Source organism: Ambystoma mexicanum, chromosome 7q (genome assembly GCF_040938575.1).
Source record: "Ambystoma mexicanum isolate Mex_15411 chromosome 7q, UKY_AmexF1_1, whole genome shotgun sequence".
NCBI lineage: Eukaryota > Metazoa > Chordata > Amphibia > Caudata > Ambystomatidae > Ambystoma > Ambystoma mexicanum.
The window spans coordinates 134,648,923-134,676,195 of NC_090941.1; the positions used below are offsets into that span (position 1 = coordinate 134,648,923).

Sequence of the window (27,273 nt, forward strand, 5' to 3'; positions counted from 1 at the left end):
GAGACTTTTAAAACTCAAAGCCATCTCTGAGTTTAGGCTCTGAGACTTTTCGTCATGGGAATCTTCTCTTTACATATTTGCAGTGCACTCATTCTGGAAGTATGGCCAATTGTTGCTAAATGACCACCTGAATGGAAGGCTTGGTTCCCTTAGCCTTATATCAGTGCTTAATCTGCAGGTGCACTGTACTGGGAGCGTAGATGAGTCAGGTGGATTTGGGCGCTGCTACCAGCGTATGCAGAAGTTTGGTTTAACCAGTTTACAGGACAAGGACAACTGCAACTCAGATGGCTGGTACCCATCACCTGCTCAATGAAGGAGAAAAAACACTACAACTGCTCTGTAAAAACCTTTCTAGTTGGAAAGGCCACACCTTACTCTTGAGACCCTTGATTGCGTCTCTGTCTCCACAAAGCCCAGAAAGCAGCCAAAAGCCTGCCTTCTGCCTTCAAACACTTTTTTTTAAGCTTGCTTGCCTGTGCTCGACTCTTTGAATCTCTACTGGACCAGCTGTGATGCTTTTTGCACTACCAAGTGCTTCGATCTGCTTAGCAGCATTTCGAGCTTTCTCAACACCGATTCGAACCATTGAATGCAAGGACAGCTGGCTCGACTCCATGAAAGCACCAGACTAGCCATGTCTTGACTGCCAACTCCATCCAACAGAAGCATCATTTTGAAATGATGGAAGGATGACTCGACTCAGCGGAAGCATTGTCTCCGCCCACTCCACTGCCAACATGACCTGTTTGACCAGGGAGCTCCGCCTCTATCCTCCTGATACCAATTTGCCATTGGGCAAGCATTACAACTGTCTTGAAGCCGACTTGACTGCGGAAAAGCACTTAGAAGCCTGGCTAAACGCTTTTGGGCCCTAAAAGACTAGAACAAAAAGTATTTAACGTGACCTGGTTACTCTGATCCTCCTTAAAGGGCCTGAGTGACTTGTACATCTTATTTACCTTTTTGAAAGACATATTCAATAACTTCTTTGCCTGACCACCCATGTCTAAAAGCCCAGAACACCCTTTTATTTTAAAGCCTAGGTTATCTGTGGTTTGCCTTGTAGGATGGGGGCAGTAGTGTTTTTATTAGTTGTGTGCATTTTTGTTAAACATCCCTTTTTATTTCTCTAGAACCTTGGCTGGGCATTCTTTTTTTTGGTACTATAGTTGTTTGTGTTGTTTCTGTACCATCTCACACCCCTCCTAAAGAGTATAGCCTGCCCATGGCCTGTGTTAGTGGTGAAGGAGCTTTACCTTTTGGGCTGTGCTCGTTTTACCTTTCTTGATTGAGATTACTGATTGGGTTCACAGCTGGTTTAGTACTAGTGTGGGCAGGGGTGTTGCTAGGTCTGGAAAAGACCCGCGCTATGCTGATGCCAGAACTGTCGGGACTGGGGGCTAGCTGGCATTTTGGTTGTAGCTCCTGAGATTCTATCCGGGGCTACAACCAAAAGACCAGGGGCTATAGCCCTCTTGGTCCCCCCCTAGCAACGCCTCTGAGTGTGGGGATTAATAAGTAGTTCTCTACTAATCATCCTAGCGTTCCATTCAGCAACATGCACCATTGTTAGTGATAGTAAAATGAAGGATCGTTGCGCCACATTATTTCTACTCGGCCTTAATGCTGCAGTATTACCCCTTGGACTGAAAAACACAGAGAAGAATTGAGTGGTAATGGAGCAGATAGCTAGGATTAATGAAGCTTGCAAGATATCGTACTAAGCTTATAGATCCTGCGTGTTGCATAGGTTCCTCTGATCTTACATAAGTCATTGAGGTCTTACGTTGCTAAGAGCTGGAAAGGTTTCTAATGTTCTAAATTTCTAACAAACCTATTTCAATGTTGCTCCATTGTCTTCATCTGTTTAGGTGACAAAGCTGTACTGACTGTGAAAATCGACAATGTAGCTGCTGCACTGGCGAAAGAATCCACTCTCCATCTGTTTGCAGAACAGGAATGGAACACGCTACCAGAAATCACTGATGTATCTAGCTGCACCCTGAGGCTGTCTAAAGCTCGGCTGACGAGTGAGTCTATTTTGCTTTTCAGTGACTAAAAACGCAGCGTATGCGGGACGGGAAACCCATTCATAAGTGAATGAAAATTGTTACTTTTTCTGACTGAAGTTAACGAAACGTGAAGAAACATTTTTTTTTTGCTTGTTTGAATTTGACGACTAAAATGTACTTTGTGTCTCGTATTTTGTTTCAATAATGACTTTTACCTCAACCAGCGATTTAATTAATAACACAAACGAAAGAAGAAAAAGTAAATCACATGACAAAAACCCGAATCCTTTAAAAAAAACATGTAACTAGTAGGGTATATCGCGAGAAAGGTAACATTCCTAGTAATAATGCAAAGTAAGAAGCTGATTGGGTACACATACGTCATGCCTTCCTTCACATGTTTCCCATCTGCCTGCTTGTGTACATCTGCGCACATGGTGCCACAGCTTCCAGCAATTGCAGCAGCATTAACTGTATCCACTGTATTGTCTCTTGGAGTTCCAGTTATCACTGTTAAGGGTCAAGGGTGTAGACAATGCATTTCACGAGAATGGCCCTGAAGTATTGCTTTTATTCATAATATGCTTAACCAGCCTCGTTTCCTTCATTTCGAATTGCTTGATCACCATGTTCTCCCACACAAGATGAAATCAGGTGGCGCCGGGAAAGGGGAATTGCATGGAGGTGGCTTGCTTACTTTTAGCGAACGGATGTATAACATTGGTGACAGTTATGTTCTGTGGAAATATTGAATATGAATAATTTTAAATGTTGCCTTTTAGCAAATTGATTTAAACCGGCCACACGCAGCGTCCCTTTGTGTTAATTCTGCACCCACAATTGTAGTCCACACGCCCATGGCTTCATCAGCGTGGGAGGTCCACTCTCCAGCATGATTTGAAGTTGCAGACCTTGATTGATATTAGGCTTCCAAGTCTTGTCTGGCCAGTGGCTGGTAGGTGCCGTCTGTAGATCAGCGTGTTGGAGAATCTGTTTCTACGAAGCCATAATCCTCACTTACTACTCCTTCCTATGTCCTGAAATAGTTGGCCCATCTTGCCTATTGCCCACTTCCAATTTGACACACGTTTTCTCAGCGCCAATTCTGAAATATTTAAATTGCCATACCGGTGTTCTTTTAATATAATGTACAATGTACACCATTTACTATTTTCAGTTTGATGTGACCTTGTCTCTTTCACTATTATAAATGCCAAGTCACCCCTGGGGGGCAGGAGAGGGGCCACACTTGACCCATAATAAAATATATTTTAGCATCGATTAGGTTATGTGCAGAGCCAACAAATATTACCTTAACTTGAAATTTGAGGTGCTCGTTTTTATACTGAAAACTAAATCAAAGGTGATTTCCCCTGCCCCCCAGCAGATTTATCTTCTTTAATAACATATGAAAACAAAGGTAACATTCACTATTGGATAGTCCCTAACTTCCCTGCTTTGGAGATTGATTTAAAGATTGCGTAAGAGTAGTTATAGAGGGGGGAGGGGCTTTTTTCCAATATAACATTTTTGACAGGTGGGTACACCCCCTGGTTGTCCTTATCCCTACCCCTTTTTGATATGGGTTGGATTTCTTTTTGATATGGACTTCGATATAATTAAAAAAAAAAGTTGTTTAACTTTGCTTGACAATACACCAGAGAACAGCGATCATTGTGCGAGCCATCCGCATCTGACATAGAAGGTACGTAATCGGGCAAATTGACCTCACAGGGTCTCGATAGAAGGAATAACGGACATTACAACTAGTGAGGCGGGTACCCAGTATATACGTAGATCCTTGAACAAGGGTCAGAGGGTTATACACCGTCTCTGTCACTCCTCTCTACATCAGTTAAGGAGAATAAATAGGATCGTAAGGGGGCCCAAATGTTTGTGGGTTTACTCGATGGTGGCTGCACGACAGACCAGCGCTCCTCCATGTCCGAAGCCCAAGTGACAGCCTGAAGCCATTGGTTAAAAGTGGGAGCACTAGGGCGCATCCAAAGCAACAAGACACAGCGGGTCGCGAGAAGCATGCATAGACCGGCTAGTTTCCTGAGATTGCGGCCCGTGTGGGGGAATTTGTGAAAGATGCAAGTCAACGGGGATAGTGTAATGGTGCAGTCAAGTATTTGAGACATGGCCTTACATACCTCGTCCCAGAATGAAGAACGTTTTGGACAGGACCAAAGTATATGTATATAGTCAGCATTGTCTGTTGTGCATCTGGGGCACCCGGAGGGCCGGTCCCTTGATATGTGATGTAGCCTAGCTGGGGTGTAGTGGTATCTGAGGAGGACTTTAAATTGGACCAATTTGAATCTAGAGTTAAGGGAGACTTCTTGGATACGGGCGCACATGGATTCCCATTTTTGATCAGTTATTTAATATTCAAGTCCCTACTCCACGCTACCCAAAGCTTGTCCCATGAGCGGCCAATCCTCCCTTGGAGAAGTCTATACCACCTAGCGACCTTTCCCTTCGTGGTGGTGCCTATCATGATTTCGGATAGTGATGAGTCATCAGGGGAAATAGCGGGGAAATCAGGCCGCCTGGCCTTGGGAGGCCGGCACAAACCAGCATATTGCAGCCACTGGGGGGGGAGGGAGGGGCGCTCCCTCAGGGATTCCGGCAGGTCCACCCATTCCGTAAAGGTTCCCATGTTTAATACATCCCATATAGTGTTGAGGCCCCTCTCGGACCAGTGGCAAATCATTGCGGCATCCACTCGGGGAGACAGTTCCACAAGGGGAATTTGCCATGAAATGGATGTGGGGTGTCTACCAGTTTCCACAGTCTAAGCCATGCCATCCTCGTGACCTCAGTGGGATCAATGGGGTCTAGTTTGAGGCTTACGGAAGGGAGAACCAGAGAGCGAACATCCAAGATCACCAGCAGCAAGACGCTCGAACTTGAAGTTGGGGGCAGGAGGGGGCCACTGGGTTCAAACCAAAAAGCAGCAAAATGGGCCTGGGCAGCAATCCAGTATAGCTCGAAGTTAGGGGTGCCGAACCCACCCTGCACAAAAGGAATAGCTAACGTGTTTAATTTCAGGCGGACAGCACCCGAGTGCCATAAGAAGGCATTAACCGTTCGGGTCAGTGACTTGAAGAATTCACTACCGGGCCAAAGTGGGACGTTTTGGAATCTATATAGAAGTTGTGGTAGGACTATCATTTTGAGAGCAGCCACCCTCCCGGCTATTGTAATCAGTATTTTGGCCCAATCTGTAGTCTTTTGGGTGAGGGAGTAGAGGTAATCCCTGTAGTTTTGAACATATAATGGGGTCTGGTGGCGCGCAACCACTACTCCAAGGTATGCTAACACTGATTGAGACCAGGTGAACCCACGAAGATCCTGAGGGACCGCAGTGGCATTCGTTAATGGCAATAGTGTGGAATTAGTACAGTTAACCTTCAGCCCAGACAATTCACCAAAAAGAATAACGTCTTCGAATATAAGGGCTGGTTCTCATCAGGAGAGCTAATGAAAAGTAAAGCTTCATCCGCATAGAGTGAAATGATTTGGGGGTCAACAAAGAGTCTTATACCCCTGTTGGCGTTTAGTTGGCGAATCCTGTCCGTCAGGTGTTCGATGGCTAACGCGAATATCAGAGGCAAGAAGGGGCAGCCCTGTCTGGTGTCCCTGGCTATCCTAAATTGGGTGGAGCATTGGTCTTCGGTGCGGACCCTGGCAACAGGGGACACATACAATAGTTTCACCCAGGATAGGAAGTGGGGACCAAAATTATTATTCTCTAGTACCAGCCACAAGAGACCGGGGGTGAATGCATTTGTCATATCTAATGTGGCTGCCACGGCTTGCACCTCTGGGTCAGTTCGGGCCATGATGACGAATAGACAACGCAGATTAAGGGCAGTGGAGCGCCCAGGGATGAAATGCGACTGGTCGGGATGAACAATGAATGACATATATGGTGCCAGTACCTTGGCAAATATTTGAACGTCTTTTTGTATTTTAATGTCAGTTAATGAGGGAGAGGGGCCGGTAGGAGCCACACTTAGTGGCCGGCTTATTATGTTTTAGTAGTACTGAAATTACCGCCTCACAGAGCGAGGGGGGAAGTTTACCGACGTACATGCCTTTTCCCACTCCGCCACCAGGCGGCCCTTATAACCTTTATAAAATCCAGTGCTAAATCCATCTGTGCCGGGGGCCCTCCCCAACGATAGTGAGTCGATTGCCCTGGATAACTCCTCAGTTGACACCGGACGGTCGAGGGCCTCTCTGGTTTTCGAGGATACCACTGATAGTGGTAGGCTGTCGAGGAGATTCAAAATCTGTGGCGGGGGCAGTGTCGATATTGGTATAGAGTGCTTCTTAGAAGGAGCAAAACTCATCATGAGTAGAGGGCCATGGAGCCATCCGCTCTTTCAATTGCTGGAAGATGGGGCGCCCCTCTCTGCTGGCGGATCATTCTATCTAATAGACGGCCAAGGCGCTCTGCCTCCCATATCTATGTGCCTTCTCGGGATCGTCCAAGAACTTGCGCTCACGATCAGCATGGGGTCGGGAAGGTATCCAGTGCTGTCCCTATTTCACCCAGGCTGGCGGTGGTTGGGGACGCAGCTTATTGGCCTTCAAGCCTGGTAAGAAATCGATCTCAGCAATGGACTTCTGAATAACTTTAAGGATCCCTGCCTCTTTAGCCAGTGCGACTCCACAAATGTAGACTTTAAAAGTCTCCCAGCGAGTGGCATAAGACTCCACCGATCCAGTATTGAACGTAAAGAAGTCGTAAATGTTGGAGCCCAATTCAGATTCAAACACTGGGTCCAACAAGGTGTTCGGCTTCAGTATCCAAGGGCGCGTACCTCCATTGTTCTCGCCCCCCCCTTCAATAAAATGGTGACCGGGGAGTGGTCCGAGAAGGTCCTAGGTAGGATGTCGATTTGTTCAATGGTTTTTAAGAGTATATCGGATACCAACCATCTGTCAGTACGCGAGTGGAAGTAGAGTACAGATGAATAGAATGAGAAAACGCGGGAGCCAGGATGTTTCAGTCTCCATGCATCAACATCGCAACTGAGACTGCACTTCAATAATTAGTTTTAGCAGCTTTGGAGAGCTGGCGAGTCCCGCTCTTGCGTAGAGCTCTCCGGTGGCCCCTCCCTCACGAGGCCTCTGGAGCTCCGCGCTCTCTTCCAAGAGACTATTCCGGAAACGGCTATTATGAACAGCTATAGCCACGGCGAGGGGGCGAACACCCCCCGGAAGTCCTGTGGATTTGCTAGTGTGCAAGGAGGATGCTCCGGGTTCATAGCGGCCTTTTAGACCCTAAGTGTTTTGGGACGATGACGAGGCGGTTTTAATAACTACAAAGCCCGACATAAGTATATTTACAGACAATAACTGAGAATACAAAGTGATTTTTATAATCACTATATTGAAAACAAACTATGAAGAATGTGACAGTCCCTCCAGCAGTAAAGTTACACCATAACCACGCTTGACTCTATTTTTCTAAATACACCAGACCCTTCCTTAAATCACTTTTTTTCCTACCGACAATGAATTACAGGTTGTACATTTTAACTGTTTGTTTTGTTCTTTCTCATAAGCTTCACCACCAAAAACAGTGTTTCATAAATGAAAAGGTCCCATAGCACCAGACATTTATTTTGCCTCTTGCCCTATAGGGAGTGCTAAAAAGTTGTATACTTTAACACTCCAGATAAGTGTTCATTTCTACACCGGGCCATCTAAATGTCACTCTTGGCTACTTTAGCGAAATACTTCAAAACAATTCAACAAATGTAGCTGTTGTGTTAATAGCGAAGAGGACTCTACAGGTCTTTATCATTTTCATAGTGATGAATACTTGAGCGTTAACAAAACATGTACAGACATCTAAGTGCGAGCTTCTCGGGCGCGGTTAAATCACAACGGGCGTTTAGCCCTTTTAGCAGTTAATAAAACAAAAATTGCTATATTTTCACGTCTATATCTGACATTGAAGTGCTACATGAATACTTAGAAATGAATTGTCCTTCTAGCACAAAGCTGTAAATAAAAAGCATGATATACCACTTGAAAACTGTATAAAACGCATGTAGTATGTATCACACACAACATAGCTTTAGAAGTTATGATAAATCATTCAGCATATAGTGACCCATCCATCACCCCTGTAAAAAAAATTGGGTTGGCTTTTGTTAGCGGTGTCATGACGCATGTTTTCAAAAATAATAGAACAACTCTGCTCGTTGGGGCCCTGGGCAATCCATCGACCCATTAGTAAATCAGAAGAACAACTTTGATCGTCAGGGCCCCCCAGACACTCTTCGGGTCCCTTTGGATGAATGAAAAACAACAAGAAAAAAAGAACTCTACATTTCAGTGCCCCCCAGTATTTCCTCGGGCCTGATGGTCGAACCAGAAACAACTTTGATCCTAGGGCCCCCCCCCCCCCGACACGAGGCCCTGTGGGCCCTTACAATCTACAGCCAAGATGACCCATCCTTGGGGCATTTAAAAGATTCTTGATTTGTTGATCCCAAGAGAGCCAAGCAGGACTGTTGATGAATTCACCGAAGAACTCTGCGGCATATGCCCCCCAGGTCCATTTGGCTTTACCGCTGTCACCGCACTGTCGGACCCCATCCACGGGTCGTTGAACCATTTGAAATGTGTGAAGGACAGACCCTGTCCCAGCACCTTCAAAAGCCCCAGGAAAAAAAGGGTTGTATCATTCCATTCACCTCGGGACATCCAAAATTTGTTGAACCGGCTGCCAAAAGCACTATCCACGCTCCATTCTGCCATCCATGATTTGCTGATTCTCGCTCTACAATTCACATGCAGATATTGCAATGCCTGTGCCATCCGGGTGTTGTAGGCCATTTCTATAAAAATAGCGAAAGCTAGAATCGGTGTCTTCTAATGTTATGATCTTATATCCTGGCTCAAAGTGAAATATTGAGTTTCAGCGGCTTTAAAAATGTCAACCGGTTGTGTGATCTGTGACACATTTACAAACCGGAAATTCTTTTATGAAAGGCGACGTTATATTTTAAAATCATGACACGCAGTTAAGAAAACAACACAACAGCAACTATGTAACCATCAGGCTCAGTGTAGACAGTTGGACCAGTAGGGACAGCCACAGGATCGCCACTGAAATGCCGCCCTGTCCCTAATGGTCTAAACGGCTGCACTGTCCCTATTGGTCCAAATGGCTGCACTGGTCCAATTGGCTGCACTGTCCCTGATCGTCAACTGTGTTCTCCAGCAAATTTGAAATATGAATATTACGTATCTAACGCACATTAGTGTTTTAAAAACACACACACGCACACCCACACATTGCTGAAATTGGTGTGTGTAAATGTTCAAGGCAGTATGTGCTTAACATGCTGAGCTACCTTCTGAACCCAAGTTAATCAAAATGTATTTCAACTTTGGCTATTGTAAATGTTCAACACTGCCCCGCAGAAATGTGCGTCGCGATAGTTTGATCAGCACGTAATTGACAACAACAGCCGTGCGATAGGGTTAGTGCTGCAGCGGTGAGCAGTATAATATCCAGCCATGTGCTATTTAAGTTTGGTGAACAATGCAAACAACTCATACCAGAAATTGCTAAAGAGCCCAAATGCTGTGCTTTCAAATACTGCATTGCTTAACTGAAATAGAGCGCTGTAAACTAGCATGTGATATTTAAACATTCTCACACGCATTGCTTGATTTGGTTAGTGGTTAGCAATTAATAAACACATGCTGTGTACCATTTCACAAAGCCACGTGTAGCTAGCCCCAAGGCTTTCATTTATACACACACAGAATGCATCCGCTGGAGGAACCTCCGTGAGCAAACTTTCCAAAACTGTCATACAACAAACATAAAATGCATATTGCAAAAATACAGGCTGGCAGTTAATATTGAGAATAAGCATGTTTTGTTTAAAAATATCTGTTTGCCACAGTTGAATAAAAATACATAGTGTCAGATTCTAGAACAAACTTTAAATAAACTGACTTGCATATTGCCCTGCCCATAGAAAAACGCCTGTATTTTGGTTATCCGGCCTATTAAATAGCTGGTAAAAACACTTGGCTTATCCTGCAAACTAGCTGGTCTAAAAACACTTGGAACTGCAGCGTCACAAACACATATCTGCCCCTTGAGCATCTTCATAGCGCTAGAAATCCTCTTCTATAACTTTTAATATTTTATGCTTTTAAAAAATAGCCTGCCTGGTTACAAGCCTTTACATAAAGACTAACCAAATTTGTATTTAAATATATGTTTGCCCCAATTTTTAATAGAATCAACTCTCTTTTTAAAAGGAAAATGCCTCTTTCTTCAGCAGTCTTAAATGTCCTGGGGTCTTCAGTTGCAGCCGGGTCTTGCACATTTCCCAAAATCTGCAGCACTGCGCTGGCAGGTTTCCAAAACATGGGTTTTAAAGACAGTTCAGTTAATGCCCCCGTTCTGAGAACAGCCCTATCCTGCCTATGACAATATTCCACATGCTGTCTGCTAGTCCCTTTGAAAGGCCATTAGTCCCGGATAATTTACCATGAATGGCTTAAATGCCTGCCGATTAGAAACACGACACGCATGTTAGCTTTCTTTTGATTACAATAGCCTCAGGAGTCCTGTGAGTTTACAATGAATGGGGCCATGCAAATACAATTTAGTCACACCAGGCACATGTGGACGCACAAATGCAGTAGCCCTGGGTTTTCATTGCAAGGTTGGATCATTCTGGGATGGTCAGCAATGCTTTGGCCCTGCAGTGGGGTCTGGAATCAGCTATGCATTGGCCTTTCAATGGAATCTGGAATCGGCTATGCTTTGGCCTTTGCAGGGGCATCTGGAATCTGGCAAGATGAATGTGGAAATCGGGAATGCAGGCGCAGGAAATTCAGGAAAGAGTGTGTGTCCAGAGTCCTGTCAGCCACCCTTTATATAAAGCATGGTGACATGATAGAACTATACGGTGGGGCAGGCTTAGCTGAGCACGCCTCTAAACTGGATTGGTCAGGGGTAATGGTTGACACCTTGCCCTCGGTTGGTTGGGTTTCAAGGGCATGCTGTCAGATTCATGATGCGAGTTTTACAATGTCCAGACCCTCGCACAGTTACTTTATCTAAAATCCAGTTTTGCCATAAATGGCACATTTGTACAGTGGTAGCATTTTAAAAAAATACATAAACAGGTTACAAATTGTATGCAGCACATGCCAGTCCAACTCCTGCAGTCTGTAAGACATTGTTTCGCCCTTCTAATAATTTTTGGTCATTTTTAGGGTGAAATATTTGGTCTAAAATTCTATAACTTTATAGATGTGTGTGGATTATCATTATGCATGTTAGCATTGAAATTCGTAGTGGCATCAGGTATACTTTATACTTTCTGTGGAATACCCAATTCTCTGTCATTTCTATTCCCAATATGGCAGTGAAAGCTACAATGTCTTAAATTAAACCCCCGAAATTACATTAAAACTTATTTTTTACATTTCTGCAAAGTCCGGTTACAAAGATAAAAGTCTGAAAAGTTTCTTAATAAAATATCTGTTTAAACCAAATGGTCAACATTGTCCTCCAAATATGGTCATGACTTTCTAGGCCATCCTCCTAAGTCCAGGGTTGTCCTGGAGCTTTTCTTTGAAGCTTCTTGTAGAAGTCAAAGGGAGGTATGACTTTCTTTTTCACATCCTCGTGTCCCAGAATTTCTATTGTGAGAGGCCTCTGCCCAGGCAAAAGTCTGATGTGTATGTGAACTTTCTTTGTCTTGGTCAGTCAAAGTTCTTCAACCTAGTAATTATCAGCCAAGTGTCCTAAAAGTTTATGGTGCTTTCCTTTTGTGGGAAGCCTTAGCTAAGCCAGCAGGGAAAAGCCTATTCTGGAGCTTGCAAAATTCAGCCGATGTTTTATTTTCTTTTGTCCTGGATCAAAACAAACCTGTTGGATAAAACATCCCCTATATGTTTCCCACCAACAACCCCCTTTACATTGCTAGGCACAGGCACGTTTTTGTTCAACATGGTACTTTTAAAACAGGCTTTTTTCTTTCTGGTTTGCAAAAGCCCATTTTTACATGTGTGAAGCCAGCTGGCATTTTCCTTGCAAATTTGGTTTGTCTCTTCCCTCTGCATTTCCACATTGTTTTGTAGCCATAGTTAGTTTCTGGTAGGCAGCAATTTGTTTGAAACACAGATGCACTGAAATTGACGTGGGCCCGGAGCCAGGGCCTCTTTGACGCATTGATCTTTGATATTTTGTATCCCAAAAGTAAAGCGTTTTCCGTGTGGCTGAAATAAACCTTCTTTTGATTCCTTCAGAACTGAACAACAGCCTGTCATTCAAAGATACTGCTCTTGTCTGCTGGATCACAATGTGAATGGGCATGGCAGTGTCTCCTGAGTAAAATAGTGTGATGAGGAATCAGAGGAAAAAGCATCAGAGTGGCATTTAATGCATAAATATTTCCCTTTTTCACTGGGAACTGTGGGTTTGCAAGCAGCAGAGCAGGGCTGCTTTGATTCGCTTCTCTTGGGTGCACCCCAGAACACACTGGCACCTTTCTCTGTGTGCTCCTTGTTCCAACTCGCCCATTTTGTGTTTGGCAAGATGGTGCAGCCATCCTGTTGTCGCTGCAAGTTGCAGTTTTGACGCAATGGTGCCCCAAGGAACCAGCGCAGCCATTTTGCTGTTGACTGCCAAAGCACAGCTTCGTTATGGAGAAGAATTCTGTTGAGTGGATCAATGTAGCCCTTTTGATGTCAAAGAAATTAAGACTGCATCGTCTGCAAACATTAAAATTGGCATTTTGTCACTGGCCAAAGTGGTTGCATCAGTTGGAACTTCCTACAGCCTGCTGATCACTCCATTATTGAATACACAGAAGAGAGAGAGAGGGCCAGGATGGAGCCCTGGCACATCCCATCTCAATTCCCACCATATGAGATGTAGCTTCGTCAAGTTTGCATCTAATCACAGCATCATTGTTTGTATAAAGAGACTTAATAGTACTGAGCGACTACCCAGCTCCTCCAAGGTAGACCATAGTCTTGCCCTCAGCTCTATGTTGGAGGCTGTTTTAAGGTCTATGAAAATAGCATTGACGAATTTTTTTTCCAATGCAACAAATTTATCATAAACTAGATGTAGTCGCAGTCACTGATCCACAGTACTGATTCCCCTTTGAAAGCCCACCCGTAGGTGACACTACCCTCAAGAATCCATTTTTCAAGATGCATCAGGATGGCATTTGCAAACCTATTTCCCCCAGCATCAAGAAGGGAGATGGGTCTGTAGTTAGTAGGAAGATCTCTGTCCCCCTTCTTGAAGATGGGTACAATAATAAAAATAATAATAATAATAGACTCGATCGCCAGTCAAACATCCCCTTCATGTAAAATCAGGGGAGAGGAAGGTGCCGCTAGTTGGGCCGTACTGGTGTCCCGAGGCTTATTGGTTTTCCCTTTATACAAATTCCCAAAGTGGTTTACTTATAACGCTGCTGGTATTACCCCCTGTAAATGGCTACTCTGTCTGGCTCTTCCCCATGATTTCCCAAAAACCTATCATACTCTTATAATTTATTGCTTGAATGAGGGACGCCCACAGGTCCTTATGGAACACTGATCTTTTGGCCTTAATAATAGCACGGTAGCTGCTCCTCGCTATTCATAGAGCCATGATTCCATCACTGGCCACCTGCTTAGCTTTCCTTATTACAAGGCTCTTTGCACATCTACAATCCCTATCGTACCATGGGGTTTCACGGGTAGATTGGGTCGTCAGACTCTTCCTTGGTTAAGTGAAAAAACCTCCCAGATAGCCCATAATATTAGCATGAGCACTCAAAATGTCATCAATCTGCACCTTGATTAAAGAAAGAAGCAATCCCCTTTGGTAACATCATCAGGCATAAACCAACACAGCTCTTTGTTAAGACGGATTTCTGAACTCTGTCCTGGCGGCGCAGAGGTTCAGAAGGCCAACCTAGTTTCTTGGAACAGGGTAACCTCTGGACAAGCCAGACCAATCAGGGTAGCGATTGCGGCGGTCAAGACTAGGTCTCAAGAGGGGTGAGGGTGACTGAAAGCCCGCAATGAGCACACAAAGCAAGGACACTTACAAATGACTCCAAACAGGTGTTGTATTAAAAAATATATGCACATTTATTAATAGGCCTTTGTAACATTGACCGTAGCGAGAAATCACAATAAAACTCAAGTAAACCAACACATACCAAACCAATACAATATGTATACAAATACAAACGAGTCTAACGAGTTAGACGCACGAAATGTGTAGACCACCTAGATGGGGAGGAAAACGGGCAGTGCGAATAATAATTAGACCCAGTCCGCCTTCAGAGGCACCTAACTAAAAGGAAGTCCAAGCCCTACGAAGAGTGGAGCCTTGTGCTCAAAAGTACCTGCACACGCTGGTGCCAACTGGCAAAAAGGGGAGTCTCTTTGAGGGAATCAGGCAGTTTAGTTTGGTGAACAAATGAAGATGAACAGAGCTCCGCGACTCAAGCGCAGCCTCCACTGTGGGCAGAAGCAGAGCGCGAGTATGGAAAGGCGTGCTGTTTGACACAGCGGGGAAAAGCTATGGGCTCCTGCAGGAGGGCGACCAGTTCCTAGCTATGCTACTCACCGGTCCCCGATGCAAGCAGACCCAGGCTTCTCCGCGTCCGTTTCAGTGCTGGCAAGTTCAGATAGGAGCAGCGGACGTCTCGTCGTCGTGTAGATTCCGCAGCAGCAGAAGTTGAGTTGAGGGCATCCCAAACGCAGTGAACCTGCACAGTTTGTTACCACAGCAGGGCAACGGAGCGGCAGTGTGTATTTCAGCCCAATGTACACTACTCACTTCAGACCTGGGAATGCCAAGTGTACGAATCGTGTGAGAGTGACAAGGACTTGTAATGCAACACCACCTGACGGCGGTTACAGAGCAAGGCTCCTGGGTAGGCTGGTCAGTCTGCTGGATGGCCCAGAGACACTTCCGAAAGCTTACGTGCAGGAGATGGTGAAGATGCCGAGAATAGTTGTTCCCACTATTCCAAGGGTCGAAGTACCAGTACAGGCCTTCTCGTTCGATCAGAGGTAGAAAGGGTTTCACAAAGCGACAGCAGTGCAGAGGAGCAGTCCTTCAGCGGGTCACCAGCGATTCCTCGGTTCAGCCTCGTGGTTGCAGGATACTTGGCTCCTGTATTCCTTTGTTCGTGAGAACTCAGGAGATCGACATGGTAGTGGCGTTTCCAGCCCCCTCTTATCCACGGTTCCCTTCGCGCCAAAACGGAGGGGACCCAATGGGAGATCCGCTCATAAAACACTCACACCATCTGTGGACCTTATCACGGACCACGGGGGTCCCAGGCATTCACACCACCCTAGACTCTCTGGCGCCCAGGATGTGTATTGGGACCAGACATCCCAGCCCCCATCCTGGAGGCACACACCAGGCCTGTAGAAGCCTGCGAAAGCATCTGTGTTTCGCGGGAAAGTACATGCCCAAATAAGGAAGGCCCCGGGTCGGCTCGACCTGGGGGAGGTGAAGGGGGCAAGACAGTCAGCGGACAAGACAAAGAGCATGGTGGTCTGGCCATTTTGGGAGCCAGGCCACCATTTTGGGCTAAGTGCGAGAAACGCGCTTAAAACGCCAAAAGGAGCTCAAAAACACAAACGATCGCTTGCACCAATCCCGTCCGTGATTCACTTGCACCGTTCATTTACAATCCAAAGAGAGTATTTAGGGCCTGTAGAAGACTAGAGACCCAAGATAGCAGTAACTTAGCTTACAGTGCCCTCTTGTGCCATGTTGCGCGAACGCTGCAACATGATAAAGGAAACTACGGAAAACAACGTTTCCCGGTACTGACTGTCTTAAGGGCATGTCAGTTTCCCCGTAAGAATGGAGCGAAAGCCCAGAGGAGTGCGGCGGAAGGCTGCACTTCTCTGGCAAAGTCTAGATCATGGTGAAAACAACAGCAAAACGTTTAGGGGTTGCCACATGGAAGGAAAATTACCCACAATTAAGAAATCTTTCCTAACACTCTTTATTAGCAGTCTCCTCTTATTCCCCAAATCACATTTTTAGTTATACTGATGGTTCAGTTTCTTCGGAGATAAAATGGACCTGTTATCCATAACCAATTTGCTACCAGTCAAAATAGTACTTGCCAACTTCATCTGTTAAAGAATGTAATTCCATACTCAACACTTATGGAGCTGCAATGAATTCATTGTTATTGCATCTTGGGAAACACACTAAGTTATGTCTCTTTGGACAGCAGCTAAAACACTGTTATATTAAAGCTAGCTGTGCTCCAGAGTCGAGCGACAAGCACTTGGATCATTAAGAGCACAATTAAGTGTGTTCACTCACTGAACTGTCAGTTAATTGACTCATGTATAGGTTGTATGCGTCAATCTTCTCATATTCTTATAGTTTAAAAAAAATGTATATTTCTATATTATTATTTTTACACAATCTACAGGGATACAAACACTACTGAAATAACCACCACACCCCTAAATGTGTCAAGACAGCACAGAACATATGAGCAAGTCATATATAAGCGATAAACATTTTGGGTTAAAGACGCCAACCTGCACATACAGTATTCACAATGGGCAGCCAAGACAATACCCCTCCATGCCCCAAACAAAGCAACCAGATGAGTATCAATATTAAACAGAAATCGGCTCGGAGCTACCCACTTTCTCTATTCCTGAACAGGCAACAAGGGTCGTGCCATACCTCCTGGTTTCTCCTCCCAGGGAGGAGGGGAAGGCTGGGGTCCTCCGCATCCCTGGACATATAAGTTCTGTAAGGGCTCAGTAATCCAGTGGTCTAATGCAACCTGGTAGTGTCATTGCGTATTGAGTTTCCCTCTTCTCACACATACTCATACTGTTCACCCATTCCTGAAAACAAGGAGCCCTCTTTCACCCATGCCCTGGCTATTAAGGATCTGGCTACCACTTATTTCATCCCCACTAATTTCTTCTCAGCCTGACGCCCACCCTCAACCAGGGCCAGTAACCACAGTTCTGGGGATACTGTCTTTCAGCATATAACATCGGGGAGACTGCTGCTTCTATTTTAACCCAAAATGGAAAAATCTGCAGGCAGTTCCAGGAAACATGGACAAAATTAGCTGGGTTGTACCCAGACCTAATGCACTGGGTTTGGGGGGGATTGTCATGGTAAAACCCATGCAGGCGTGTCGGGGAATAGTACATGCAGACATTTCAAATGAATCCATTGGAGGCTATTGTTCTAGGACAGATTACGCATTTGCATACAGATCATGCTCATCCGTCAGCTCCCTCCCTAAAACCAATTACCATTTGACTTTGTTTTACATATATGGGGTACTCTCTGTGATTGCATTAACTTTATATGTGGAGGATACCGGCTTCTTGGTGGTCGGTGGAGCCGTGATATATTAGAAGTATTGGGGAAGTTACAGATGCGTGCTGGAAGTTTGGCCATATCAACTGTGAAGTACCTATCGCAACCGGAAGTACAACAGCATAGTCGCTGCCGTCCACTCCCCTCTGTCACTTAGGGCCTCCCATGTAATGAACCTTCCACCCTGAATGAGCTCCCCCAAAATGTGAAACCCCAACTTTTCAAAATGATGTTGAAAAATCTTCTCATTGTTAAGTGGTATTCTATAAACCTGGTATATGGCATATATTGGGGAGTGACAAACCTCCTGTCCTTCCACACGTCGTATCTGACCCCAGGCTCTGCAGGTGATTGCCACTGGTTGTATCTCTGTTTGCACCCTTCTCTCAGGGCAATCCCAAAGCAACCCTCTTATGTCATTTGGCTGTGAAGTCACTTTTTCAAGCATTATGTGTGGGAGTTCAGCAGAAGGGGACCACAACCAGACAGAATATTGTATCTGTGCTGCTAGGAAATAAGTATACAGATCCGGGTAATATAGGCCCCTGCTCATATGGCAAGGTCAGAGTGTTGTACTATATCCTGACTTGCCTTCCAGCTGGACCATCAAGCTCTTAAACCGGGGCCAAAAACCTACTGCGGGCCACGTCGCGACATTATTAAATATGTATAGAAGCTTCAGAAGATCACAGTTTTAGCCAATGATATTTGGGCTGCCTTGGAGATGGGAAGGAGGATCCACGCTTCAACCCAGTGTTCCAGTTTCTTGAACGTCGTCACATAGTTAGTTTGCGCCTTGCCTACAAACACTGCCTGGAGACCCCAAGATATGATTGCAAATGAGGAGGAGCTAGCTAGCTTCCCAGTTCGGGTGGCCACCCTCTGGAACAAACGTCCACCCTACCTGCGGGCTGAACCCTCCTAGCTATCTTTCAGAAAGAATCTGAAAAGCCACCTTTTCAACTGATCGTCAGTGTACCGATGTGCCGTTGTCTTGACAGTGTAACAAGCGCCTAGGTGCGCCTGTGCTTTGTGCGCTGCTATAAATGTATAAATGAATAGTTTTCTCTGTGCAATTCTGTCGGGGATGGGGACGCCAAAATTCCTAAATCTCGAATACCCTGTGATCACCAACCGAAGGCCTCACCAATGTCGGACTGAGCAACACTAGCAGTCAGCGGGAGTACCTCTGACTTAGCCCAGTTAATCCACAAACCCAAAAGGTCCCCGAACTGGCAAATCTCCTCTATTAGTGATTGTAAATTCTGTATGGGGTGTTTCACATAGAGCAACATATCGTCTGCATAGAGTGAGATTATGGAGAGATGGAAGTGGATCTCTACCCCTCTGTGCTCATCATATTCCCATAGGGTACAGGCCAGAGGTTCGACCGCCAGGGTGAAAAGGATAGGGGACAAAGGGCATCCCTGCCTATTACCCCGCGTTGGATGGATATAGTTAGGCAGCATACAGTTAGTATACACCGTCACCCTGGGTGATGCTTACAACAACCAAACACATTGGAGATGGGATAATCCGATACCCAACTGCCGAAGAACCTTTAACAGGAATGGCCATTTCACTGAATCGAAGGCCTTCTCGGCGTCCAGGGCGGCCACAGCAATTGGGATTTCAGGGTTCATGTTATGCATGAGTGTGAATAGCCGTTGCAGGTTATTCTAGGTGGAGCATTCAGGGATGAAGCCCGCTTGGTCTGGGAGCACCAGAGCGAGCATATATGGGAGTAGTCTGTCAGGCTTAATCTTGGCCAGGATCTTATTGTCCGCATTAATTACTCTACGGCCTGTACGAGGAGCACTTGCAAGGATTCTTAGTGGGTTTCAACAACACTGTAACAAGGGCAGTTCTGGTGAATTCGGGAAGTACACCTGAGGTACTGGCTGCTTCGTACATATTGCGCAGGTGCAGTATTAAAAGATCAGCGTATGCTTTGTACAGTTCTGCTGTGATCCCAGCCATGCCTGGTGCCTTACCATTAGGAAGTGAAAGGATCACTCTACAGAATTCCTCGTTGGGGGGGGGGGGGTCATTCAGGGACATCCCTTAGGCCAGGTCTAGCCATCCCAAAGCGACCCTGTCCAAATATTACCAGACAGAGTCATGCCCAGCAGTCATTTAGGAAGTATATAGCTGCTCGTAAAAGTCGCGTAATACATAGTTATTTTTCTCACAGTCTTTAGTAATGTTTCCCTCCATGTCCTCCATTTCCACTATGGCAACGTTCGGCTGGGGTGGTCCTCCTCGCCAAAAGCTGCTGCTACTATGGGGTCCCCAAAAAAATGTTCTTCTGTAGCCGTCATCAGGACCATTTCCTCCCTTTTCACCCATAGTCAAGCCTGCGCATCTGGGGAGTTGAGGAGCCTTTGTTGCAACTCCAAGCCCTTGATCTCTTGCTCAAGTATAAATATGGATCTATGTATGGACTTCAAGACCCCACCCTCTCTAGCCATGCAACACCCCCTCATATATACCTTTTTAAAGACTTCCCATACAACCCTGGAATCGGGCACCAAACCCACGTTTACCTGGAAAAAGGTCTGAATGTCGTGCCCTATTTCCTGCCGGATACCGTGTCTTCTAGGGCGCGAGCCCTGAAGCGCCAGTGCAAATGCCTAGGGGGCCCAGGAATTGTACCAACACCGGTGAGTGGTCAGAAAGGGTCCGGGGGAGTATGAGAGCCCTCATAATTTCACGAGCTAAGTCAGATGATACCATGACGTAGGCTATTCTGGAAAGAGCTACAGTGTACCTCCGAGTAGAAGGAAGATTCCCTAGCTGTAAGATGTGACAGTCGCCAGGCGTCATGGAGATTGTGATATTCAGCTATGGCGGCCCATTTCTGGGCTGCTCTAGGAAGGGTTAGCTAGGTTGTGGAGGATCTATCCAGATCCAGAGAAATAGCAATATTGAAATCAGCCGCCCACACGACGACCTAGTACGGGAATGTATGCAGGTTATTGGCACAGCATTGGAAGAAGTCTGGGCAGTCCTTATTCAAAGCATATATATTCAGGATAAGGGCACACAACCCCACTCTCTCGCCAGCCAATAATAGTTAATAACCCTCATCGTCCCCAATTTGATCATGGAGTTTAAATTCTAACGATCAGTGGATTTACGTAGCTACCCCAAATGAATGTGTAGTAAAGGAGGAGCAATACCTGTGTACCCACACCTTGCATGATTGGGAAGCCTATTATCCCGTGCCAAGTGTGTTTCTTGCAAGCATAAAATATTTACATTGTGATTCTTTACATTGTTTGTGATCAGGCGTGCTTTCTTACAATTGGTAAATCCCCATATGTTCCAGGTTAACAACGAAACAGCTCTTTATCGACTTTTAGGGTTCCCATACTGTGGTCTGACATAAAATCCCAACCGGTGCTCATATAATGCCGTTGAACCCCATTGGCATTTATCTGGAGGGGAAGGTTGCCTCTCCTCCCTTCGTGAGTCAATAGTGCTCGCTCGTACTGTTACTCGACCTAACTCAACACCCCAAACCCAAACATCTTTACAAAACAACTTATCTCTTTCATCCCCCCTGAAACCTATCCCCCGCCCACGCCAGAAACCTAAACTTACCGGCTCCTTGACCCCCCTCCCTCACCCTAATCATCCCCATCAAGTAACCACAAACAATTACTTCCTTGCCACTGGGCATGGGGAGCATAGCAGCGGCTGGATTGGCTCCTTGTGACGGAAGGCCTAATACGAGATATGTTGCTTTGTTACCAATTTCAAACAGGACCCATATACCTTGGTCCTGCTGCAGAGGGACACATAGTCTCCCATAGTTAGAGTACCATAACGCTTTGAGCATAACAGGATAACTTAAACCTTAAGGTGTTCGTCCGGGAGAACTCCTCGGATCCAGTGCAAAGCGTTCTGCGGCCTCCAGAGATGTGAAAAAGGATACCCTGCCATCATGTACCACCCTGAGCTTGGCTTGGAATAACATTGGATAGCGTACCTCCTTTCTTCGCAGGATGTTTTTTTACTGCTTGAAAAGTATTCTTTGGTCATGCACTTGCAGGCTGAAATCCGGAAAGAGACGGATGATCGCCGAGGCCCAGTGCAATTCTCTTATTTCTGGCAGCACTCAGCACTCAGCAGGATGTCTCTGTCTCGGTAGTTGAACATTCTAGCTGTGATGGCTTTCCCCGGTGCCCGAGGGGGAGGTCTAGTTGCTAGAGATCTATGTGCAATCTCCACCATGAACATGCTTGTGACCGGTGGGTTTTCCAGGACCTTCCTGAGTAATGTTTCTACAAATTACTCCATGTTGCCATCAGGCGTGGACTCAGCCACTCCCGTTATATGGATATTATTTCTTCTGGATCTACCCTCAAGGTCGTCATTTTTAGCACCACTTTCTTGATTGTTTGTTGGAGAGTGCCAACCTCATGTTGCAAAACCACCACTTTATCCTCCCCATTACGAATCTTCTGCTCCGCCTCAGTCATATGGCCACAGAGCTTATCAATTCGAACTGAGGATACATCCACTTTACATGTTAAGCATTTATTCTGGCCCAAAGGTCATCGGTGCTGTTTTTCAGGGACATTAATGTCTGGTTCAAGGCAGAAACGTCCAGGTGAGATGGGCCCGGCATCTCAGCAGGAAGGGGAGGTTCCTGATCGACCCTAGCGAACTGGTTTATTTTGGCCTGTTTTTTTGGATTACCCATACTAGAGTGACGGATAGCGGCCACTGAAAGATTCAGAGCCCAGAGCGCCAGGGGCATGGTCACCCTCCAGTCCACGCAGCAGTCGGTTGATTGATAACTTATTAGCAAAAACCGCCTCGGGGAGCCCAAGATTCACAGGATGTAATTTACATAAGATGTTATATCATATAAGGGCCCGTGTGCAGGCCTAAGCAGTGCATCAAAGCCCATGTAATGCCCTTAGGGCTTCACGTATAGCACAACACAGGACCACGGCGGACTGCCACCACTAATATCAGGGAGGGCCACACATGGTCCGAGGAGGCTGCACAGACACAGAAGCCCACACTCCCTCTTTTTTTTTTTTTGGAAACTTCTTTTTATTGGTTTTATAACACCGAGAATAAAAGAACATTTCCAAACTCCCCCCACCTCCTCCCATCACCCACCCAAAGGCAGCTTCGTTTTGTCCGTTGGCAGAGAATGTCATAGTTCAGATACACCAGAGTGCCTCGTGTAAACAATCCCAACAATACTCCCCCATCACCCCCACCCTCCCTGCAGCGGGTTCCACCTTATCCATGATTCGACACATCCATTAATCCTTTAACAGCGCTCACCCCAAGTCTAATAGTCGTAGGCGCTGAGGACGCCATCCAGTTCGAAAATCGTCTTTTAGAAAGAGCAGGGTTTCCTCCCAGTCTCCTGCAAAGGACTGTAGCTTATTGTCTTTTGCGTACGAAGCCCATTCAAGAGACACAATGTCCCAGATTTTCCGTAACCAATCTTGAAAAAGAGGAACCTCCCCACTTCTCCATCTCTGTGCTATTACTGTCATAGCAGCCAGAACAAGAATTAAACTCGCCTTCTCTCGAGATTTAGGCTCACCTACCCCAGCAGCCCACCCCACTCCCAGTAAAGTCTCTTCTGGAGTCCTGCTACTTCCTGGCCCATATGCTTGCTCCTGAGCCCTCTGAACCTCCAACCAAAAGGGCCTAACGCGTGGGCATACCCACCAGATATACTGTGCCTGTAAGAATTTCAATTACTAACCTGATGGTGCAGCAATCAACGAGGCACTTGGGGAGTCCCCTAGGGACCCTGACACCTCCCCTCTCCTAGAAAGGAAAAAAAGGGGTTGTGTGAGGGATCCCAGGGAAACCCTCCTGGAGGAGAAAACCCTGCCGGAACGAAGATGGATCCAATCGTCCTCGGTATGGCGCTCTTCAACGCAGGAAGGATTCTATTCGCGCGACTCTGACTGCTTCTGTACTCTAATTTAAACAAACGGGGTATGAGCTGAAGTATAGTCATAGAAAAATCAGACAGGAGTGAGAAAAGAGCAGTACCCAGCGTGTTGGAAGGGAGTGACTAATGAAGAGTCTTGAGGAGTCTCGGATGTCGGGAGTGGGAGGCTGGATAAGGACACAAGTCTGTAGGTAGGTAGAGAGAGAAGGTAAGTTTAAAGGCGGGGATGTAGGTAGCATGCACCCTAGCTGCAAACTTACGGAGCGTCTGGGGAGAGAAGCGACGCGCTGAGCTGTGGTTCTGCTGCACCATATCCGGGATCCCTGGAACAGCGTGGTGACGTCAGAGGACGTCTGACTGAAGACGGAAACACTGCACCGCTACCCATAGTAACAGGAACCATGCTGGGAGAGGGAAACAAAGACATAGTCTGCACTCTCCAGCGCCGCCAAAGGGAGCCGCGGTGCCAGCGAGACATGACAGTGCCATACCCTCCATCCCACATCCTCTCCAGCAGTTCCCAGAGGTATTAGGGAATATCTCCCTAAGTCTGGCTGGTGTATAGTGCCACCCAAACATAATCTTGTACCACATTTCCTGGATCTGAGAGGCTTTCGCCACTTTGGGAATTGTCCGCCATAGACTTTCCCACTCCTCCCGCTCAATATTCCTACCCAAGATCTGATCCCACCTTCGCATGTACGTCCAAGGGCCTCTGTTCAGAGTTTCGTCTAATATCCTGTATAAAGTGGATATAAGGCCTTTGGATCCATCGTTCGAGAGAAGAAACCTCTCAAACCGCGTTTTCCCCCTTGTGGCCGCCAGCTTATTCACAGGATTCATAACCCAGTGGCGCAGTTGCGCATACCGGAGTCTCTTCCCCCTCCCGCACCCCATACTCCTTTTTACAGTCCTCAAAAGAGAGCATCTCCCCTCCTCGGAACATATCGCCCAGCCATCTACATCCTCCCTCTTCCCACTGCTGAAAGGCCTCTCCTTCCATTCCCGGGGTAAACTCTCCATTACGGAACAGGGGTGTGAAGGGAGAGGGGAAGGTTGTGATTCCCTTGTTTCTAACCAATTTGTCCCAATTCCGAACCATCAAGCTGGTAATGGTGCTCTCATATATATGACCAGGTCTTAGCTGCCTCGGGAGCCATAGAACTTCTGCAAGACTGCGATGTGCCACAGCCCTATCCATTGCCACCCATTGCTTGTTTTGTGTGACTTCACCCTCCCGCAGCCAGTCCCTGACCACTCTTAAGTGCGTCGCCTCATAATACCGTTGAAAGTTCGGCAATGCTAGACCTCCCTCCTGCCTGGGAGCCAGCAATATTTGCTTACTGACCCGTGGCGTTTTCCCAGCCCACAGGAAGTCTTTAGTGAGCAATCCCAATTTCTTGAAAAAGTCCTGTGGGACCACCTGGGGAATTGCCTGGAAGAGGTACAGAAGGCGGGGAAGAGTCACCATTTTAACCGTCGCCACCCTGCCCAACCATGTAATCGGGAGATTCCTCCACCTGCGAAAATCCCCTTTGATGTTCTTTAGTAAGGGAGGGTAATTGGCCCTATACCAGCCTGCCAGCCTTGGTGTGATTCTTACCCCAAGATACCTAATTCCATTCGGGCTCCAAAGAAACGGGGTAGACTCCCGCAAAGCTACCTGCTCCTCCCCCTTTAGGGTCAAGTTCAATAACTCTGATTTGCTGAAATTAATCTTGAGACCCGAAGCCTCCCCAAAAGTTTCTAACAGACTCCTACTTAGCTGGATAGATTCTGCTGGGGCCGTTAGAGCTAACAAGAGGTCATCAGCAAATGCCGCCAACACTTTTTGTCCAACCCCCCCCCCCCCGAATGGAATGCCCTTTATTCCCTTCGCTTCTCTAATCGCTTGTAATAGAGGCTCCAGATAAATCGCATAAAGCATGGGGGATAGAGGACACCCTTGTTTGGTACCCCTACTCACTCCAAAAGACCTAGACATAGCTCCATTTACCGCTATTCTCAAGCTAGACATCTGATAGTTGGCCTGCACCATACGCAGAAAATGTCCCCCGATACCCATCCTCCGCATCACCTTAAACAGAAAGGACCACTCCACGCAGTCGGAAGCTTTTTCTGCGTCCAGTGATAGGAGGACCGCGGGAGTGTCCGTTCTGTGTGACCTTTCTACCAGATGAGCTATCCTTTGTATGTTGTCCGCAGTTTGCCGACCCTTAACGAACCCTGCCTGGTCAGGGTGAACCAAGTCCGGGAGGAGATCCTCCAGCCTATTCGCCAGCACCTTCGTAAAGATTTTAGCGTCGATGTTAATCAGTGCAATAGGCCTATAGGATGTTCGCTCCTCAGGATTCTTATTGGGCTTCAAAACGAGGGTGAGCCTAGCCTCCTCCATGGAGGGAGTTACTCTCCCTGTCTCCCCAAAGGTATTAAAAAAGTAGGTCAGCTGTGGGGCCAGAATATTTACAAAGGTTTTATAAAAATCCGCGGTATAGCTGTCGGGGCCTGGTGCCTTGTTCAGTGGTAAACCCCCAATCACCCTCTGCACCTCCTTTTCTCTAATCTCCCCATTCAGCATCTCCCCTGCTTCCCTTCCGATCCTTTCCAACTCAATCTTGTCCAGGAAATCCTCCTGCAACGGATCCCAGGGATTCTGCGATGGATAAAGAGTTTCGTAGAAAGTTGCCAATGCCTCTCTTATCTAGTAACTCTGTCCCCCGATTCTGTTTTTTTATGGCCGTGATCGCATTTTTGGCCTTGGCCCCTCTTAGTAATCGCGCGAGGAGGGCATCCGCTTTATTTTCTTTCTCGTAGTAATGTGGGCATACCCTCAGGAGAGCCCCTTCCGCCTTTTTGGTTCTAAGAACCTCCAGTTGTCCCAACGCCCTGCGGTATTCCCTCATAGAAGGCCTGGACGGTGTCGTCCCCGCCTTCCGTCTCGCTGTTTCCTCTTCTTCCTCCTCCAACTGCTCTTCCAGCGCCTTCAATTGCTTCTCCCTGTGTACCGCTGCCGCTATTAACTCCCCCCCGCATCGTAGCCATAAAGGCATCCCATCTCATCTCTTCTCCTATCTCTCCCCTTTGGTTGACAGTGAAGAAGTTCTGAATCTTCTCCTCTAGATTCTGCCGAATTATCAGATCTCTGAGGAGGTGTCCCGGGAATCTCCACATCCATACCCCTCTCTCTCTTGGGCCCAAGTACATTACCATTGAGACTACTTTGTGATCCGCTATACCAATGGGTCCCGTCACAACCTCTTGAACCCTACCCACCAAGCTCAAGGACACCCAGATGTAGTCGATTCTGGATTGAGATCTGTGGACCCCCGACAGGTAAGTGTATCCCTCCTCCACTACCTTGATCTCCTGCCAGACATCCCTCAATCCTGCTTCCCATATCTTATTCTTTAGGTCCGCTGACATCACTGCCCCACCTCCTCCCCTTAAATGACCCGACCGGTCCCAATCTCTCTCCCATGCTATGTTGAGGTCGCCCATTAAGATCATGTGCCCTTGAGCTTTTTCCTCTACCAATCCCAGGATCTGCCTCAGAAATTGCTCTTACCCCACATTCGGGCCATACACTACCACTACCGTATACGGTCTACCCTGATAAGTCCCTATTGATAAGATGTACCTGCCCTCCTTGTCTCGTATACTCCCCGATATCTTGAGGCCCGCAGAAGTTTTAATAGCCAGGGCTACCCCCCCGGATCTGGTCCCCCTGATGCATGCAGAATCTGGTCAAATCCCCGAAGTTTAAGGCGTCCCTGATCCTTGGTTCTATGGTGCGTTTCCTGTAAGCCTAAAATATCCAGGTTTTCTTTTCTTGTAAATTGTTCTAGTTTTTTCCTTTTCAGAGGAGTATTGAGGCCCCTCACATTATGCGTTAACCACTTAAGATTATATTA

At 46.6% G+C, this 27,273-nt stretch overlaps 1 protein-coding gene across 1 annotated transcript in view; it reads left to right on the top strand.

Moving 5' to 3' along the window:
- GPR180 (G protein-coupled receptor 180) overlaps positions 1–27,273 on the top strand; it is a 550,950-nt gene that overhangs the window by 45,241 nt on the left and 478,436 nt on the right. The window contains exon 2 of the mRNA XM_069639768.1: positions 1,875–2,033. Coding sequence (XP_069495869.1) covers positions 1,875–2,033 — 159 coding nt within the window. The remainder of the gene's footprint in view (positions 1–1,874; positions 2,034–27,273) is intronic.